This window comes from Vipera ursinii (assembly GCF_947247035.1).
Source record: "Vipera ursinii genome assembly, chromosome: 1".
NCBI classification, from domain to species: Eukaryota; Metazoa; Chordata; class Lepidosauria; order Squamata; family Viperidae; genus Vipera; species Vipera ursinii.
In genome coordinates, this window is record NC_139512.1 from 144,195,960 (window position 1) to 144,213,956 (window position 17,997).

Sequence of the window (17,997 nt, forward strand, 5' to 3'; positions counted from 1 at the left end):
CTTGCTCCGAGAATTGTGTGTCTGCCTCACACATTGCTTCATTCTCTTTAGAAATAAAAATGGGATGGGAATGGTGGAGGAGTTCCATTATCAGCATGATCATAATTTAGAGCAATAATTTTTACGGCCTAGGCATTGTTGTGGGCAGGCTAACTAGTGATAACATCCCATCTGATTAGAATTTATTTTTTTTTCTTTCTTTTTGTAGCAAAGGGCAAATTTAAAGTACTAAACAACCACTTCCATCCTATCATTAAATATTTAACCTAAATACCGTTGAAAAAGTGTGCCAGCTGCAGAAAATCCAGTCATGAAACCTAAAATGTACAATATTTTGAGAGTGGGCTTATCAGTGGGTGGCTTATTTTTCATGATATTTTTTTTAATAATTTGATAGTTGTCTTTTATGTGGACGGACTTTTATGCATGTATGTATATAACTGATGTGCTAAACCAGAGTGTTTAAAGTAAAGGAAATCAGCCTTTTTTTGTGGCTAAGACTACTCACACGGTTTATGAATGCACTAAATCTTCCTCTTCTTTCATTGCCAACCAACCACTAATCTCTCTGGATTAATAACAACCCAGACACGCAAAATTGCCAGTATTTTTGAAACAATAGCCCACAGTGGACTTCAGGATTCTAACTACTAAATAAAAGATTGGATGTTATTGGCCAGTGGTGTGAGCATACATGTCTGAGACATGGATTTTGGCTTCAATTTGAAGAGCTCATTATGTCTTTTTTGATGTGTGGATTTTGAAATGCAGCAGAAAGAATAGGGATGGCTGTACTAGCCAGAGTTGCAACCTTGCTGTGTGAAAGAAGAACATGCCACTTCATTTGAAGTCGAGTTAAGCTTCCCATTTATGTTGCATTGGGGAATGCTTAAAACGGGAGGATTAGATGCGCATGAATAATGGACAGGGAAAGCTGTACATATGTGCGCACTGTTACCACTGGCTTCTGGTGAATTTCCATAGTGTAAGGCTGTCCTGCCGAATCATTATGGGGGATAATACATAAATATATATATATATATATATATATATATATATATATATATATATGTGTGTGTGTGTGTGTGTGTGTGTGTGTGTGTGTGTGTGTGTGTGTGCAGGAATAAATGCACCGTGTGGCCAATTAGGTTAGATACTGGCTTTGGCCTTTCCGCAGAGCTGCTGAAGATCTTGAGGGAATGCCTATTCTTAGTCTTGCAAGCCAAGTCTTTTTTTAAACTGGAGAGGCAAGATGTTTTGTAAGAAAGGAAAAAAAACCAACGGGAACAAAGCGATTGTTTTCTTCTTGCGATTAAGTTTTGTAAAATAGAAGATATCTGACATGCTTGGTGTCCAACCTTGGTAGAACTGTTGCCTAAGTATCAGTATTGGTTTTCAGTCTTACTATACCACCTGTATTATGCAAGTATGGGGTTACCTGTTGATTTCTTACCTATTTTTCTTTTCCTTGTGTGTTTCTTAGATTCCTGGGCCTTCTGGTGACAAGGAGAACTTGATTTCATGCCATCTGCATGTTTGATGCACCCTCTCTGCTATGGAATCCTGGCCTACGCTGGGCTGGCTCCTCTTCCTTAGCTTAATTGCTGACTGTCTGAAGGGAACACGAGCGCGAGACTTTACAGTGAAAGATATTGTGTACCTTCATCCTTCAAGTAAGATTTGTGAAGCAGGTCGTAACTTAAACAAGGACTATGGGAAGCTTGAAGAATAGAACCAGTAGATAGCATGAATAGGAGAGCACACATGTCCTCTGATTGCTAGCACTTAGGAAACAAAGCAAAGAGCTGTTGCAATTTGTGTCTATGAAGTGCTGGGTTTTGCATCAAAGCTTTCTGTCTAGGGCCTGTCCATTGGAAAAACCAAAGAGGCGTCTGTCCCATTATTGCTCTTGGACAGAATCTCCTTTGGGCTGTGTTGCAGGTAATCTCTGGTTTGATTTGCCAAAATTTATTTTCTGTCACATTTGCTTTGGTAAATCATCTTGCTGAGGCAAATGGTACATTCTCTGCAGCAGTTGCCAAATTTTTGCAAGCAATCCAGAGGAATCTCTTCATGCTACAGCTTTTGTCAGAGGTCTGGGGAAGGGTGGCTGGATTTCTTTGGCTGAGCTTGTAGAAATTCAGCAATCCCCTTCAGCATCATTGGAGAAAGTTTGGCCTGTGCTGCCGAGAAAGTCCGAAATGCTGTAAAGCAGTGCGATGTAAGCAACCTGGTCACTGATGTGAGTGAGGTGGCTACGTTGCTTTGGTAGAAACTTTGAGAGAGCAACTCAAGGAAAGCAGGTTCCTGATTTGGGGGAATGCTCTGAAGAACAAGCAGAAAATAAACACAGCAGTTTCCTAAACTACTAAGAAAAAGTATAATTGGGGGTGTACTTTGTGCTACATCACTTCTTCCTAAGTGCAGTTTAGAGCTGAAGTTATTGATTGTGGCCATGGGCCAGAAGAAATCCTTTGCAGGAAGACAGCTCTTAGTAGCTAGATAGGGTTCCTGATGTAAATTAAATGGAATTCATAACAGAGTAACAGAGTTGGAAGGGACCTTGAAGGTCTTCTAGTCCAAGCCCTTGCTCGGACAGGAAACCCTATACCGTTTCCGACAAATGGCTGTCCAGTCTCTTCCAAAAAACCTCCAGTGTTGGAGCACCCACAACTTCTAAAAGCAAGCCATTCCACCGATTCATTGTTTTAACATTCAGGAAATTTCTCCTTCATTCTACGTTGGTTCTCTCCTTGATTAGTTTCCATTCGTTGCTTCTTGTCCTGCCTTATAAGTACGTCCAGACTAGAAATGCTTCTTAATTTAAACAACTTTTACCCAGGTCCTCCACTTGGGCAGAATAAAGAAGGGACAGGAAGCAAATATTATTGCCAAGCAGATCTACTCTACATTGTGCACATAATATTGATGCCACCTGTTTGGCTATTCACTTTAATTTCTGTTTTTTCTAGTCAGTCATCATGACTCTATTTGTCTCATTTTCCTCCATGGTTTTGCTGTTATCCTTAATTTTCCCACATGATGACAAACATGTAAGAGTAAAGCCAGTTTTCATGAACAAATGAAATATCTACAAATCTGTATATCTACAATCTTTCTTTCTTTCTTTCTTTCTTTCTTTCTTTCTTCCTTCCTTCCTTCCTTCCTTCCCCTTCCTTCCTTCCTTCCTTCCTTCCTTCCTTCCTTCCTTCCTTCCTTCCTTCCTTCCCCTTTCTTTCTTTCTTTCTTTCTTTCTTTCTTTCTTTCTTTCTTTCTTTCTTTCTTTTTTCCTTCCTTCCTTCCTTCCTTCCTTCCTCTTTCTTTCTTCCTTCCTTTCTTCCTTCCTTCCTTCCTTCCTTCCTTCCTTCCTTCCTTCCTTCCTTCCTTCCTTCTTTCTTTCTTTCTTTCTTTCTTTCTTTCTTTCTTTCTTTCTTTCTTTCTTTCTCTGCTTCTGTCTTCTTTCTTTCTTTCTTTCTTTCTTTCTTTCTTTCTTTCTTTCTTTCTTTCTTTCTTTCTTTCTTTCTTTTCTTTCTTTCTTTCTTTCTTTCTTTCTTTCTCTGCTTCTGTCTTCTTTACAAATTGGCTTATGAAGTGCATTGCTGTTCATCAATGGAGTTAATAGCCAGATATGGTTACAGGCAATTCCTGACCACAGGGCAGTTTCTTTATCTTCCTTTAGAATAGTCCTTTTACAGGAGTGTGCCCTTTTGCCCCAAACTACAGTCTATCAGACTTATTAAATTCTCTAATCAGGAGCCAAACAAGAGTCTCTCATAGCTGTAGCTACCAGTCTTAAAACTTTCTTTCAGTATGAGTCTTTCTGTTTTTATCTTAGCAGTGACAAAAGTACAAATCATTCAGGAGATTTCATAGTCTCTTTGTCTCTAGGTATACACTTTTGTACATGTAGGTACAAGATGGAACATCGGGCAGGTGTAATTGTGGCACTATCTCTCTCCATACAAAAGAGTAGCTATAATAGCTCTGTTCTTTTATACAAACTTAATTCAAAGACTCTGAATGAACAAAAAGCTAGGGCAGCAGTGTTATCAATTGAGCTGGAATATGGTTTCTGCATGCCTCTGAGACACATAATCAGAGCTATTTATTTGTGCTACAGTGTGTGCAGTTATATAGTGCCTTCAAGTCACTGACTCCTGGCAACTGTAATTGGCACTGTTTTTCAGAAGTGGTTTGCCACTGTCACTTTCTTAGGGGTAAGAGAGAGTGACTGGGCCATAGTCACCCAGCTGGTTTCCTGCCTAAGGTGGGACTAGAACCCATGATTTCCTGGTTTCTAGTCTGGTGCCTTAACCACTACATCAGTGTGGCTCTTGTTAAACTATTTACATTTCATTTAAGGGTTTCCTTAAATGCAATGCAGAGCAACTAAATTTATCATTTGTCAAACTAGCATCAGGATAAGATAGTGGAATAATTAGGAACAGTCAAAGTATAAAATAATTCAGCTTTAAATAAATTTCTTATAATAAATTTGATATTTATCCAAATGTCAGTTACATTTGGAACCGGGTAATTATTTTGAATTCTTCTGTTTATCGGATCGTCATTTTTGTGAGGTTTTGTTTTCACATGATGGATCCCTGGGCAACCTTTTTTTAGTTAAGGGATATGCTTTTCGCGGCTCAGAGTATTGCATTTTATAACTTGGAATTTATTGCCATCCACAGCTGTAGGTCCTGCCATTCCATTAACGGTTTAAGGTTTTGCTCAACAGTGGCTATCTAGCAGCAGAATGGACCTGCTATTGGAAAGATTCTTCATTTGCAGCCCCATTAAATCATTTTTGAAGAGCTAAAGGGGCTTTCCCCTTCATGGATTACTGCCTTGTGGCGAAGGGGCTTGCGTAATTCAATGAAGTTATGAGCTATGCCGTGCAGGGCCACCCAAAACGGACAGGTCATAGCAGAGAGTTCTGACAAAACGTGATCCAGTGGAGAAGGAAATGGCAACCCACTCCAGTATCTTTGCCATGAAAATCCCATGGACAGTACCAAAAGGAAAAAAGATATGACACTGGAAGATGAGCCCCTCAGGTCGGAAGGAGTCCAATATGCTACTGGGGAAGAACAGAGGGCTAGTACTAGTAGCACCAGAAAGAATGAAATGACTGGGCCAAACCCGAAAGGATGCTCAGCTGTGGATATGTCTGGTGGTGAAAGGAAAGTCCGATGCTGTAAAGATGTTTTCTCCATAGGAACCTGGAATGTAAGATCCATGAATCAAGGCAAGCTGGATGTGGTCAAACAAGAGATGGCAAGACTGAACATCGACATCTTAGGAATCAGCGAACTAAAATGGACAGGAATGGGTGAATTTAATTCAGATGCCCATCAGGTATACTACTGTGGGCAAGAATCCCTCAGAAGAAATGGAGTAGCCTTCATAGTGAATAAAAGAGTAGGAAAAGCAATACTGGGATACAATCCTCAAAATGACAGAATGATCTCAGTTCGAATCCAAGGCAAACCATTCAATATCACAGTAGTCCAAGTCTATGCCCCAACTACCGGTGCTGAAGAGGATGAAATTGACTGGTTCTATGAAGCCCTACAGCACCTTATAGAACTAATACCAAAAATGATGTCCTTATTATCATGGGGGATTGGAATGCTAAAGTAGGAAGCCAAAAGATAACTGGAATAACAGGCAAGTTTGGCCTTGGAGTACAAAATGAAGCAGGGCACAGGCTGATAGAATTTTGTCAAGAGAATACGATGGTCATAGCAAACACTCTTTTCCAACAATCCAAGAGACAGCTGTACACATGGACATCACCAGAGGGTCAACACAGAAATCAGATTGACTATGTGCTCTGCAGCCAAAGATGGAGAAGCTCTATACAGTCAGTAAAAACAAGACCATGAGCTGACTGTGGCTCAGACCATGAGCTTCTCGCTGCAATGAGGTGGCTGGATGGAGTCACTGAAACAGTAGGCGTGGGCTTAAATGGACTCCAGAAGATGGTAGAGGACAGGAAGGCCTGGAGGAACATTGTCCATGGGGTCGCGATGGGTCGGACATGACTTCGCAACTAACAAGAACAAAGGGGCTTCCTTATTCTCTAGATCAGGGGTCCCCAACCCCCAGTCCGTGGACCAATACCAGACCCTGGCATGCCAGCAACCGATCTGCACAAACAAGCAAAGCCCCATCCGCGAGATGCAGACAGCACACAAAACCATGCACTCTCTGATCTGCAGAAAAGCCTCTCTCCATGGAACCGGTCCCTGGTGCCCAAAAGGTTGGGGACCTCTGCTCTAGATTCATGCCAGTAGTTTCTTTATTTTTGTAAACTATATTGACAATATCAAAATAGAGTAGTTTAGTATATTCCTCTCACTTTATTTACATAGATTTTCCTTTCCCTCCAGGAGCACCATATGGCATACACAGCTCTTTCTCCTCTAGCTTTTATCCCCTTACGACTAACACTGAGTGGAGGGATTGTGTTTAGCCCCAGGTCACTCTGGGAACTGCTGACACTACCTAGCACCAAACTACTTCATCACGCTGGCTTTCTCCCAGGCTCATTCAAAAAATCACCTTAAATAAAGAAATTTAAGCTTAGCGTTGGAAGAAATTATGAGAGAGATGGAAGCTTGGTCTTCTTGTTAGAGGAGAACTGGAAGGAAAGACATTGGTATTTGTGCTACCATGTTTTCCCATATCTCCATAAAATCCCAATGGGCTATAAAAATATAACTGCAGCCTCTATTGCCTGTTTCTATTACCAGTTGTTCCTGTTTAAAATTATAGTTCTTGGTAGTAATGCAGAATTTGCTTTCTTCATACAGCATTATTTACCTAGAAAAGAGTGCCAGTATACAGGTAGTCCTCAATTTACTATTACCACAGTCCGGACAGCAACTTAGGCCACTGAGCGATGCGTCGTTCAGCCTGTTGTGCCCAGGTTTGCAACCTTTTTTTTTTTTGGGTAAAATCATTAAGCAAAACAAGCGGTCATTAAGCAAATCAGGCTTCCCTCATTGGCTTTGCTTGGCAGAAGTCAACTGGGAAAATCTCAAATGGCAATCATGACCTCGGGATGGTGCAAACCTTGTAAATATAGTACATGCTGCTTTGCCAAGTGCCTGGATCGCAATGACATAACTCCGGGGACACTGTGACGGTCATAAGTATGGGACCCGGTTCCAAGTCACTTTTTTCAGTGCTGTCGTAACTTTGAACGGTTGCTAAATGAATGGTCATAAGTTGAGGATTACGTGTAGATGAAGACATGGAAAATTGCTAGCAGAGCTAAGGGGTGGGGGGTGGGAAAATGTTCAAATACTTTGGGCATTGGAATCAATCTCCTTAGCTGTATATTTATAAATATTGGAGGTTTCCCACGCCCCACCACCACAACTTTAAAGATACTGCTTAAGGATGTACAGCTTCTTTTCATCTTTTGTTGGGGAGCTGCTGGTTCATTCTTAGGTAATAGTACTAAATTGTAGGAGTGCTCCAAAGTGCAGGACATCTTTTGTCTACTAACAATATATGATGTTGATAGAGGCTGCTTGCCACTGAACTATCATTTTATCTCATGAGGAAGAATGGAGTCAGATTGGTGATGCTTTTGTGGAATACAGCAGCCAATGTCCAATGTCCCAATTCTTTTTCAAATAAAAAACAAACCAAAACAAGCCCAGCTAAATCTGGCAAATTGCACACCTTGTTTTATTTATAGAAAGATATTGCTTATAATGGATGGATGGATAGATAGATGATAGATAGATAGATAGATAGATAGATAGATAGATAGATAGATAGATAGATAGATAGATAGATAGATGATGGATAGATAGATAGATAGATAGATAGATAGATAGATAGATAGATAGATAGCCTTTATTGTCATTTTGTTTTACTGTGGGCTCACTGGTACACATTAAAAATGAAATTCTGTTGAGCAAATGTTTGGAGATCTTAGTAACAGTTTATGAAACAGTATTTTTCCATATCACAACTTCAATCCCATTATTCAAATATTCTTTCTCTTAATGTGAATCATTGTATATCTTTGCTTTCATTGAGCTATAGCTAGGATTCACATAATGGGTAAAATTAACACTGGACTTTGTAGATGTATCTTTAACCCTGGGGCCTCTTAACCTTCAAATGTTGTTGATTTAATTGTTGATACTTTAATGTGTTTTGCTTGTGTAATTAATTATCACTTAGTACATTTTAAAATGGCAATAGAAGGGATTTAGTAGGCTGAACCTGCTAAGGGTTCAATGCACAAGAAATTCATAGTGCATAGTTAATATTTGGGCTATCTCTCTCTCTTTCCTATTCCAAATTTTTTTTAAAAAATGTGGTTCTAATGCTATGTAAACCCCCTGTTTCTGTTTCACTCAGTTCTGCTTGCATTTGACTAGATGTCCATAGGAGTGCATGCTATATTTGTAGGAGAAGAGCAGGCACAACTGGAGGTGGAGTTAAATGCATCATCAGTTTAGAATTTTTATGTTGCCACCAGAGATCCAATTTCAGCCTTCCTTGAATTCCGTTGACCCTTATCTAACACCCATTTAGTGCTGACCTTTAGTTGACTGGATTCTTCTGTCTAGGTTTGAATAAATCTTCTAGGCAGCAACCTTAAGAATGATTGATTCTTTGCAACTTGACAATATCTGTATTAAAAAATGTGCTCTGAGTTTGAAATGTCATCTGTTGCCTAAAGGGCTGATAACAGTATCTCTTCCTTGATCCTGCACATTAACACTAGCAGGACCTCAAATTTCTCCTTGAATCAAGAGTTGGTTTTCTCTCTTAACCCACTGACTCTGATTGAGCAATTGGTCCATTTGGAATTTTCAGAGTAGGCTGTAGCTGTTCCCTCTGAATGACCCTGATAGTCATCAGAGCTTTTCACAAAGCACCCATTTACCAGAAGGTAAATAGATTGAGATTATCTATTATCTTCTCTTTACTCTCTCTCAACTCCCAGCATACTCATTACCGCTCTACTTTATGTTAACCTTCCCCCCAACATCCCACCATCAAGACAAGCAGAGATGTTATTAAATAACTGGCCTGCAGCCACCCATCTTTTAAAAAAAAATTCTAAGAATGCTTACACAAGCTATATGGGTCATAGAGGCACTGTTATCAATAAAAATGAAGTTAGAGGCCGTTGTTTTGCTTCTCAGCAATCAAAAGTTTTTATTTGGCTTTTCTTTCAGATAAAATAGTATGAAAAAGACAGAATAAAAAGGCTACCACATTGTCTTGCACTGCAGTGGCAGTACAATTTTGTTGCATAGATTGCTATGATTGGTTTGTAGCCAGGGGTGAGGTTCGGGGGGGGGGGGAAATGCCAGTCCTAGCAGGGAGTCTATGTAGGCAGATTGGATCAAGGTTTTGTTTTTGTTTTTGTTTTAAAAAGCACAGACAATCAGTTGATTAAAATGTAAGACTTGTATAGAAGTGTTAACGGAAATTGGGGGTGCATAGCCAGGAAAAGACTAGAAAGGAGATGTGTTAGATGTATTTAGGACTCGTATCTGGAAGAATCTGAATAGATTTTCAGAGGGTACATAAGACACCCAGAAGTGTAAGTGTTGGATAAATGTTAAGATTATTATTACTATTATTAATTTTATTTATATACCGCCCTTCTCCCAAAGGACTCAGGGCGGTGAACAGGGCAATACATGTTAAAAGACAAAATACAAAAATTAAAAGATTAAACAAATGCCCACAGCTCTTACAATAAGTTAAAACACATTAAAAGTAATAAAAAACCCAACCCATCCCATCAGGCCAGGCCAGCTTGTTCGAAGAGATACGTCTTTAGATCGCGCCCGAAGGAGCGCAGGTCGGGCGCCATCCAGAGCTCAACCGGAAGATGGTTCCATAAATCCGGTGCGCCCACAGAGAACGCCCTCCCCCTGGGGGCCACCAGTCGGCATTCTTTGACTGGTGGCACCCTGAGGAGGCCCTCTCTGTGGGAGCGTACTGGGCGGAGGGAAGTTGATGCCGGCCGCAGGTGCTCCCCAAGGTATTCCGGACCCATGCCATGTAGGGCTTTGTAGGTCAATACCAGCACCTTGAACCTCACCTGGAAGACAACTGGAAGCCAATGCAGCTCGCAGAGCAGAGGTGTAACATGGGAGTATTGGGAAACTCCCAGCACAACTCTCGCGGCTGCATTCTGTACCAGTTGGAGCCTCCGAGTGGTCTTCAAGGGCAGCCCCATGTATAGAGCGTTGCAGTAGTCCAGACGAGAGGTCACGAGCGCATGAGTGACCGTACGTAAGGCATCCCGGTCTAAATAGGGCCGCAACTGGCGCACCAGGCGAACCTGGGCGAAGGCCCCCCTAGTCACAGCAACTATATGGTCTTCTAAAGAAAGCTGTGAATCTAGGAGGACTCCCAAGTTGCGAGCCCTATCTACGGGGGGTAATAACTTACCCCCCATAGAAAGAGATGGGATATCCTGAATATCCCAAGATGCCAGTACGCACAGCCACTCAGTCTTGTCAGGGTTGAGTCGAAGCCTGTTCCTCCCCATCCAGACCTGAACCGCCTCCAGGCAGTGGGACATCACGTTGAGGGCATCACTGGGGTGGTTTGGGGTCGAAATAAAAAGCTGGGTATCATCAGCATACTGATGATACCCAACTCCAAAACCACGGATGATCTCACCCAGCGGTTTCATGTAGATGTTGAACAGGAGAGGTGAGAGGACCGAACCCTGAGGAACTCCACAAGTGAGAGGCCTCGAGGTCGACCTCTGCCCCCCTGCCAACACCGACTGCGAGTGTCCCAGGAGATAGGAGGAGAACCACTGAAGAACTGTGCCTCCCACTCCCAATCCCCTGAGACGCCGCAGCAAGATACCATGGTCGATGGTATCGAAAGCCGCTGAGAGGTCTAATAGGACTAGGACAAAGGAATATCCCCTGTCCCGGGCCCTCCAGAGATCATTCACCAGAGCGACCAATGCCGTCTCCGTGCTGTACCCGGGCCTGAAGCCCGATTGGTACGGGTCTAGATAATCCGCTTCATCCAGAACCAGAGGGAGCTGGTGCGCCACCACGCTCTCAACAACCTTCGCAAGAAAGCGAAGGTTGGAGACCGGACGAAAGTTATTTAACACGGCTGGGTCCAAGGCAGGCTTCTTGAGGAGGGGCCTCACCACCGCCTCCTTCAAGGCGGCAGGGAAACTACCCTCACTCAAAGATGCAGATATAACCGCCTGGAACCAGCCCCGTGTCCCCTCCCGAGCCGCATAGACCAGCCAGGAAGGGCACGGATCCAATAAACTTCCACTTCCTCCGGTGTCACAGGATCGAACTCATCCCAGATAACATCGACAAGACCACCCGTGTCCCTATCGTCAGACTCTGCCCAGTCAGAGTCCAAACCGGTCCGAATCCGAGCGATTTTGTCCGACAGATGTTGACTAAACTCCTCGGCACGACCCTGCCAGGGTTCCTCCCTCACCTCCTGATTAAGGAGGGAGCAGGTCACCCTAAACAGGGCGGCCGGGGGATTATCTGCGGACGCGATAAGGGTAGCGAAGTGGTTAGACCTCGCCACCCTTAATAGCAAGATGTTATTTGTTTCTAGCAGGGCTTCTGTGCCAGTTGACCAGCTGTGATCATTTTAAAATATTTTTTAAATTTCCAGGCAAGGGTGGAAAATGAGTCATGGATTTGCGGTGAACTATTTTAAGCTATAATTGACTGACCATTAGACCAACATTTTGGAGCCAGTGTGATATAGTGGTTAATATGTTGGATTACAGTTGGGTAGATCCTCTCTAAACTGTGAAAACACATATGATGTCACTCTCTTTTAGTCCAACTTGCCTCATAAAACATCTTGGGATAAAACAAGATCAGTGTGTAATCTGTGCCGAGTTTATATAGAGAAAGCAAACTATGTTAACAGATATATTTTTCCTATATTTTTCCCATCCTGTCCTATTTCTTTCTATTATTTTTTTTCAAAAAAATGTTGAAAGATGTGGCATCCAAATCGACTTAGTTGACTTCTTCAGAATCTTAGTTTAAATGTTAAATGTTTTATCTATCTCAACAAGAGTTTTATTTGGATGTTAAAGGCTAAATTTGAATAATATAATTAAAATTAAAATTAGGTAAACTTTAATAACAGGATATAGATATATTTCAATGCAATTGAATTGACAAATTTTTCAACTGACCATGCTATTTCTAGAAATTTATTAGTTTAAACTGGTTGTATGAAATGTTAAGGGAAATTGAGAAGAATGTTTTGATAATGTAACCTGAATTATGTACTGAAAACTCTGTTACTGAATCTCTGATTACCCAGTCATCATGATGCTTTCTAAATATGTAGATTTTAACTGAAAAACCAATAAAACTTGTTTTTTAAAAAACAAGAGTCTTATTTAAGTTGGTATAACCATAGATATGTATATACACATACACCCATACGTATGAAGACGTTTGGTAAAAAATGTGCTCAACCAAATTTTCTCCTGTCAATGAGGCTGAGCTTGTTTTAAGCATATGAAAAGTCTATGCAATGAGTTTTATTTCTGTAATATATATGTCCCTTATTTTTTTTAAACATTCCAGTTAACCTTGTAATTGATGTCATGGTTGCATCTGCATTTTTCAGCAACTCCGTACCCTGGTGGATTCAAATGTTTTACCTGTGAACAAGCAGTAGATAACTACGAATGCAACCAGTGGGCTCCAGATGTATACTGTCCCAGAGGTAAATCAGCTTTATGTTGACAGGAAAGCAGTGAATATAGATCTCTTCTGATGATGTTTTAAATGTCCCATGCAAAAGCATCAGTCTAGCTTTTCATCTACCACTTTGGAAGGTTGTGTGACACACCTGGTCTCTGCCCATATAGATGTCCTTAGGCTTGTAGACATTGTTGTCTAGGCAAATGACGTGCTATAATCACTTCGTGTGAAAAAGATTCTCTGGACATATATGAGACCGTTGATATGTTGCTATACTCTGCATAGCCAGGGAATTGTATTAGGAGTTTTTTAAAAACCGCAGCAGCTTTTTTGATCAAGCTAATGTAAAACTTTAGAGTATAACATGAAAAAAATGTTTTCTTGCATCTAATGCTAGAACATCTTGTTTGTAAATCCAAACCTTCCCTAAATACAGAATTAAATTAGTTTTAAATTAGTTGAAACTGTTTTTAAAAGAGGGATGGAAAAAGTCTTCCATCCTTATTGAACAAGTTATAATTATGAAATGATTGTAATGTTCTCTCTCTCTCTCTCTCTCTCTCTCTCTCTCTCTCTCTCTCTCTCTCTCTCTCTCTCTCTCTCTCTCTCTCTCTCTCTCTCTCTCTCTCTCTCTCTCTCTCTCTCCCTTTTTCTCCCAACTTGCTGTACAAATAAAACTTGATTCCTGATGACTTCATGAATACATCTGTGTAATTTCCTTGGGAGCAGCAGGGGTGGCTTTGACTTTCTCTTCTAGCCTACAGCGTTGAGGTTTCTTAGTGGCTTCCCAGCTAAATTGAGCAGATCCTGTTTAGTACTTTTTGAGTTCATCCATGATCTAGATGCTGGTACTTACTGTGATACTTTCTGTAAAGATAGCCAAGTTTGATTTCTGGTGCAGTTTTTGTGATAACAGCATGATCTGCTACTGCCTTTTAGGACATTGTTTTCCCACCTAGTTTATTGCATTACACAGCTAATTTCACTAGAAATAAGACTTACTATTTCTCTTGCTAGCCACAAGATACTGCTATTCTCAACATACCCTGGAAGCCAATGGAAAGAGTGTATCAGTCACCAAGCGATGCGTGCCACTGGAGGATTGTTTGACTACAGGATGCATTGCTCTCCAGCATAAAGGGCTCAAGGTGAGGAGAAGAGCTGAAATGAATTGGTTTGTTGGCTCTTTTTTCATAACATTGTGAGAAACCGTTTCACGGTCATAACTTGAAATTGGTTGCTTTGTTTGGCATTGTAATTGTGACTGTAATTCTCAAAATGACAATGACTTAACGAAAGAAATCATTGGGGTTAAGGACAGGAACAATGCTGATGTCTTGTAGTGGAGAAGATAGGTGTACTAGGAACCCTTGGTGGATGATGATAATTAATCAAGAGGCATCATTTGGAGAGGTGAGAAAATTGAAGTTCTCCACTCAAAAACTGATGCAGCCAATATACTGTACATTACCCAGGAGATGTTAACTAACAGTGTCCTGGACATACAGTAGAGCAATAAGTCATGTTTTCAGATGGTTACCTGAACTAATTCTTGTGGGTAGAACAGACATGTCAAACTCGTGATGTGACATCATGCAACGTATCGGAGCTTTTTCCCCATTACTGGTCGTGGGGTGGGCACATTTCCTGGTGATGCGTCTGGCCCGCGGGCTGGCAGTTTGACACCCCTAGGGTAGAATGATTCATGTGAAATATTCCACTCAGTCAACACAGTTATTAGAGCAACTTTCCTGGAGTTCTTGAAGGATTGTCGATTTCTCTAAAGTTCATTTTAAGGAGTGCTTTGTCCCCCCTTTATAAAATGGAAATGCATATTTCTGAATTTCACAGTTGGACCCCACTACAGCGTTAATAGGGATTTCCAACCAATGCTAGAAATTTCATAGAAGAACATTTATATGAAATCAGAATTTAACGTTCTTTCATTTTGTGTGGACGCTTCCACCATTACGTCTTTTTTTTTTCTTTCCTTCCTGTGATTTAGAAGTTGATAATAATAATAAGGGAAAAATGACCCTTCTTCCTCTAGGAATATAAAAGATGATTAATAGATGGAGGTGGTTTTATGGTATGCTTAATGCTTTGGGGAAAGACATTCTAACAGAATTTAAAGTAGCTTCTCTGGTATCGTCATAAATGTATTACCTTTTTTCCCCCGTCAGGTTTTAAAATATACGATATCTGTAATTCATTATTTGATGATATGAAATAGGGTAATTGCCCATCCTCACTTGGTAGCCAATTGCAAGGAATAGTTCATGAAAGATATATCAGTTAAGAGTTAACTGCACCTTCTAATCAAACATGTATAACCAAGCTGTTTCGCCCCCCCCCCCCCAATTAAAATGGTTTGTGGTTGGTTAAGTAAATTTTAATTACAGCTATATTATGAAGACCAGCCTAGGTATTTTTTTAAATTCACCTATTATCCTTTCTAATGTCCTTCATCTTTACAGCAACCATGCTTTTGGAGCTACATAGTATAGTTATATAGGGACGCGGTGGCTCAGTGGGTTAGGACGCTGAGCTTGTCGATCAGAAGGTCGGCAGTTTGGCGGGTCGAATCCCAAGTGCCGCGTAGCAGAGTGAGCGCCTGTGTACTCGTCCCAGCTTCTGCCAACCTAGCAGTTCGAAAGCACGTAAAAATGCAAGTAGAAAAATAGGGACCACTACGGTGGGAAGGTAACAGCGTTCCGTGCGCCTTTGGTGTCTAGTCATGCCGGCCACATGACCACGGAGACGTCCTCGGACAAGCGCTGGCTCTTCGGCTTTGAAACGGAGATGAGCACCGGCCCCTAGAGTCGGAAACGACTAGCACGCATGTGCGGGGGAACCTTTACCTTTACCTTTAGTATAGTTATGGCATTTCTCTACATCATAGCATTTTTAAACAGCTACAGCAGCAGACTTTGGGGTATAATGTGTAGCTTACCTCCGACAGTGAAATTTTTATCAGTTGTGAGAAAAATGATTTAAGTCTTTTTTTCTTTTTTCCAGGTATGCACTTCTTGCTGTGAAGGAAACATTTGCAACTTAACATTACCTAGGAATTCTAGTGATGCTGTTTTTTCAACAACAACGCCTATCAATCATACACAGAGACATTGGCAAGATGCATCCATAATAATGTTGGGTCTCCTGTCACTCTTTGCTACGTAGACCTTTTTGGATAAATTACCAACTAAACATCAAGGAAATCAGTGGGTTGAAAATATTTATGCACACAATATGACCTTAATTTAATATATGTTTTTCAATGCTTTCTTTTTTTTAGAGACATTTTAAAACAATCCTTTGAATTCCTTTTAGCCTTGGCTGACTCAAAAGCCATACTTTCTGATCTGTGTCTTTAAAAAAGGAGGTGTGTTATAAGTTGAATATTCTGAAGGAAAACTTTTGTAGTCATTAAAATGAGTGTATGTTTTTTTTTAAAAAACCACTGTTTAGTCTAGTGAAAGTATTTCTAAAAATTACATACAATACCATTTGAAAACCAGGGTTTCAAAATAACACTACTCTGCTATGCAAGAAAGGATTCTAGATAATTGTTTTACAGCATCAAACCAATCTTAGCTTGATCATTGTACTGGATTTCATCTAGATTTAGTAGTCTATATTAGTATATCACTAGACATAGTGAAATCAAGCTAAGATCTCCATGATATTAATAGGGCCTATGCTACGACTAGATTTAATTCATATCTTATAATCAACTGTAGGGGATCAATACTCATTTTAGAAAAATCATTGTCATGAGTGTTAAGTAGGCATGTGGTTATTCTCTTGGATGTACAAAGATGACAAATGATTTTTCTAAAATGTTCTTTAACTGGTAAGGATTTTATTTTTAAAATACCTAGGTTTTTTATTTCTAAATTTGCTATTGAAATAGTCATGCCAATTATTAAAAAAATAAATTTTTATTTAATCTAGTCAATTAATATAAGACGACTCTAATTCTGTGCCCAGTGGCTGAGAGTAAGGCCCATTGCACTCACTCTGTCAGATTGCCAAATTGTTTGTGTGTACTTGAAGTAAATACTATGGGAATCCCTGCCATTTACTATTGAACAGACATGCCTAAGAGAGTACTATGCATGATGCAGCCTTATGTCTAATGTGCTTATCGAAGCTTGCCTTCAATTATTTGCTCTGCATGCATGCCATCTTCATTTCCTTCACAAAGCTCTGTGTGTACATCACAAACTTGTTGGGGATCTCTGGGCCATAAGAAAAATAGGCATATTTCAACAAGAGTTTCCTGCAACAACTGTAGTAAGAATTTCAACCTGGAACAGAGCTTTTGGTATAGAGATTTTTTTGTGGAGGAATGGCTTGCACTCAAGAAGAACTGTTTCAAATCTACACACCATTTGTGCCATCCAGCGTGGTTTATTTTACACTGTAGGTTGCAATATTTGTATTTGTGTAATAGGATTAGAATTGCTAGAATTGTTGTGTTCTTAAGTTACTATAGGTAGTCTTCAACATATGAGTGTAATGGAGCCTGCTAATCATGATTGTAAGTTGTGATGGTTGTAAAGTGGGGGCCCCCACATGCCCGACCCAATTTTTACGGCCTTTATTTTCTGGTGGTAATTAAAGTGAATCTCCACAGTTGTTAAGCAAATCTGCAATTGTTAAGCAATCATTGCAGTTGTTAAGCAAACCCATTGTTCACTATGGGGTATTTTTGCTGAAAACCAGAAGCAAACTAAAAGTAAATACTGGTTTTCAGCAAAAACTTAAAATTATGATCACGTGACCATGAGATGCTGGAAACGACTGTCAAAGCAGGCTGGTTGGTGAGCACCCGAAATGCAGTCACATGATTGTAGGAAGGGGCAGCCATCTTTGGAACCGGGTCATAAGTATCTCTCTTTTGGGGGAGTCATGTCATAACTTTGGCCTTTAAGCAACCGGTCACAAGTCAAGAACTACATGAATGAGCAGTGCTGCTGTTTCTGTTCCTGCCATGATCTGTCTGCTTTCTGGCCAGCACAGATCCATGTTGCAAAGTGAAGGAACGGGGAAGAAAAAAAGAAAGAAGAAAATTTAGCTTTACATGGTCTGGGCAGACTTTAAAACAAGCAAACAAGCAAACAATCATCCATCAAATCTTAAAAGTTATGTAGACCAGCCATTTGTGCTGATGTGAATGAAATGGTTATTGAAGCTTCACAAATTATTGTCAGGTTTTTATGAAAGCAACCCACCTTTTTCATATATATATATTTTTTGCAAGAGCCTG

The 17,997-nt window shown here is 40.4% G+C and overlaps 1 protein-coding gene across 1 annotated transcript; it reads left to right on the forward strand.

Annotated features, from left to right (window-relative positions):
• Nucleotides 1-1,555: 1,555 nt before the first annotated feature.
• LYPD6 (LY6/PLAUR domain containing 6) lies at nt 1,556-15,905 on the forward strand (the record flags this gene model as incomplete). Its single annotated transcript, XM_083359084.1, has 4 exons — nt 1,556-1,673; nt 12,649-12,747; nt 13,743-13,873; nt 15,744-15,905. 4 exons carry the CDS (start codon nt 1,556-1,558, stop codon nt 15,903-15,905), a joined length of 510 nt encoding a protein of 169 aa, XP_083215210.1.
• Between the last annotated feature and the right edge of the window lie 2,092 nt (nt 15,906-17,997).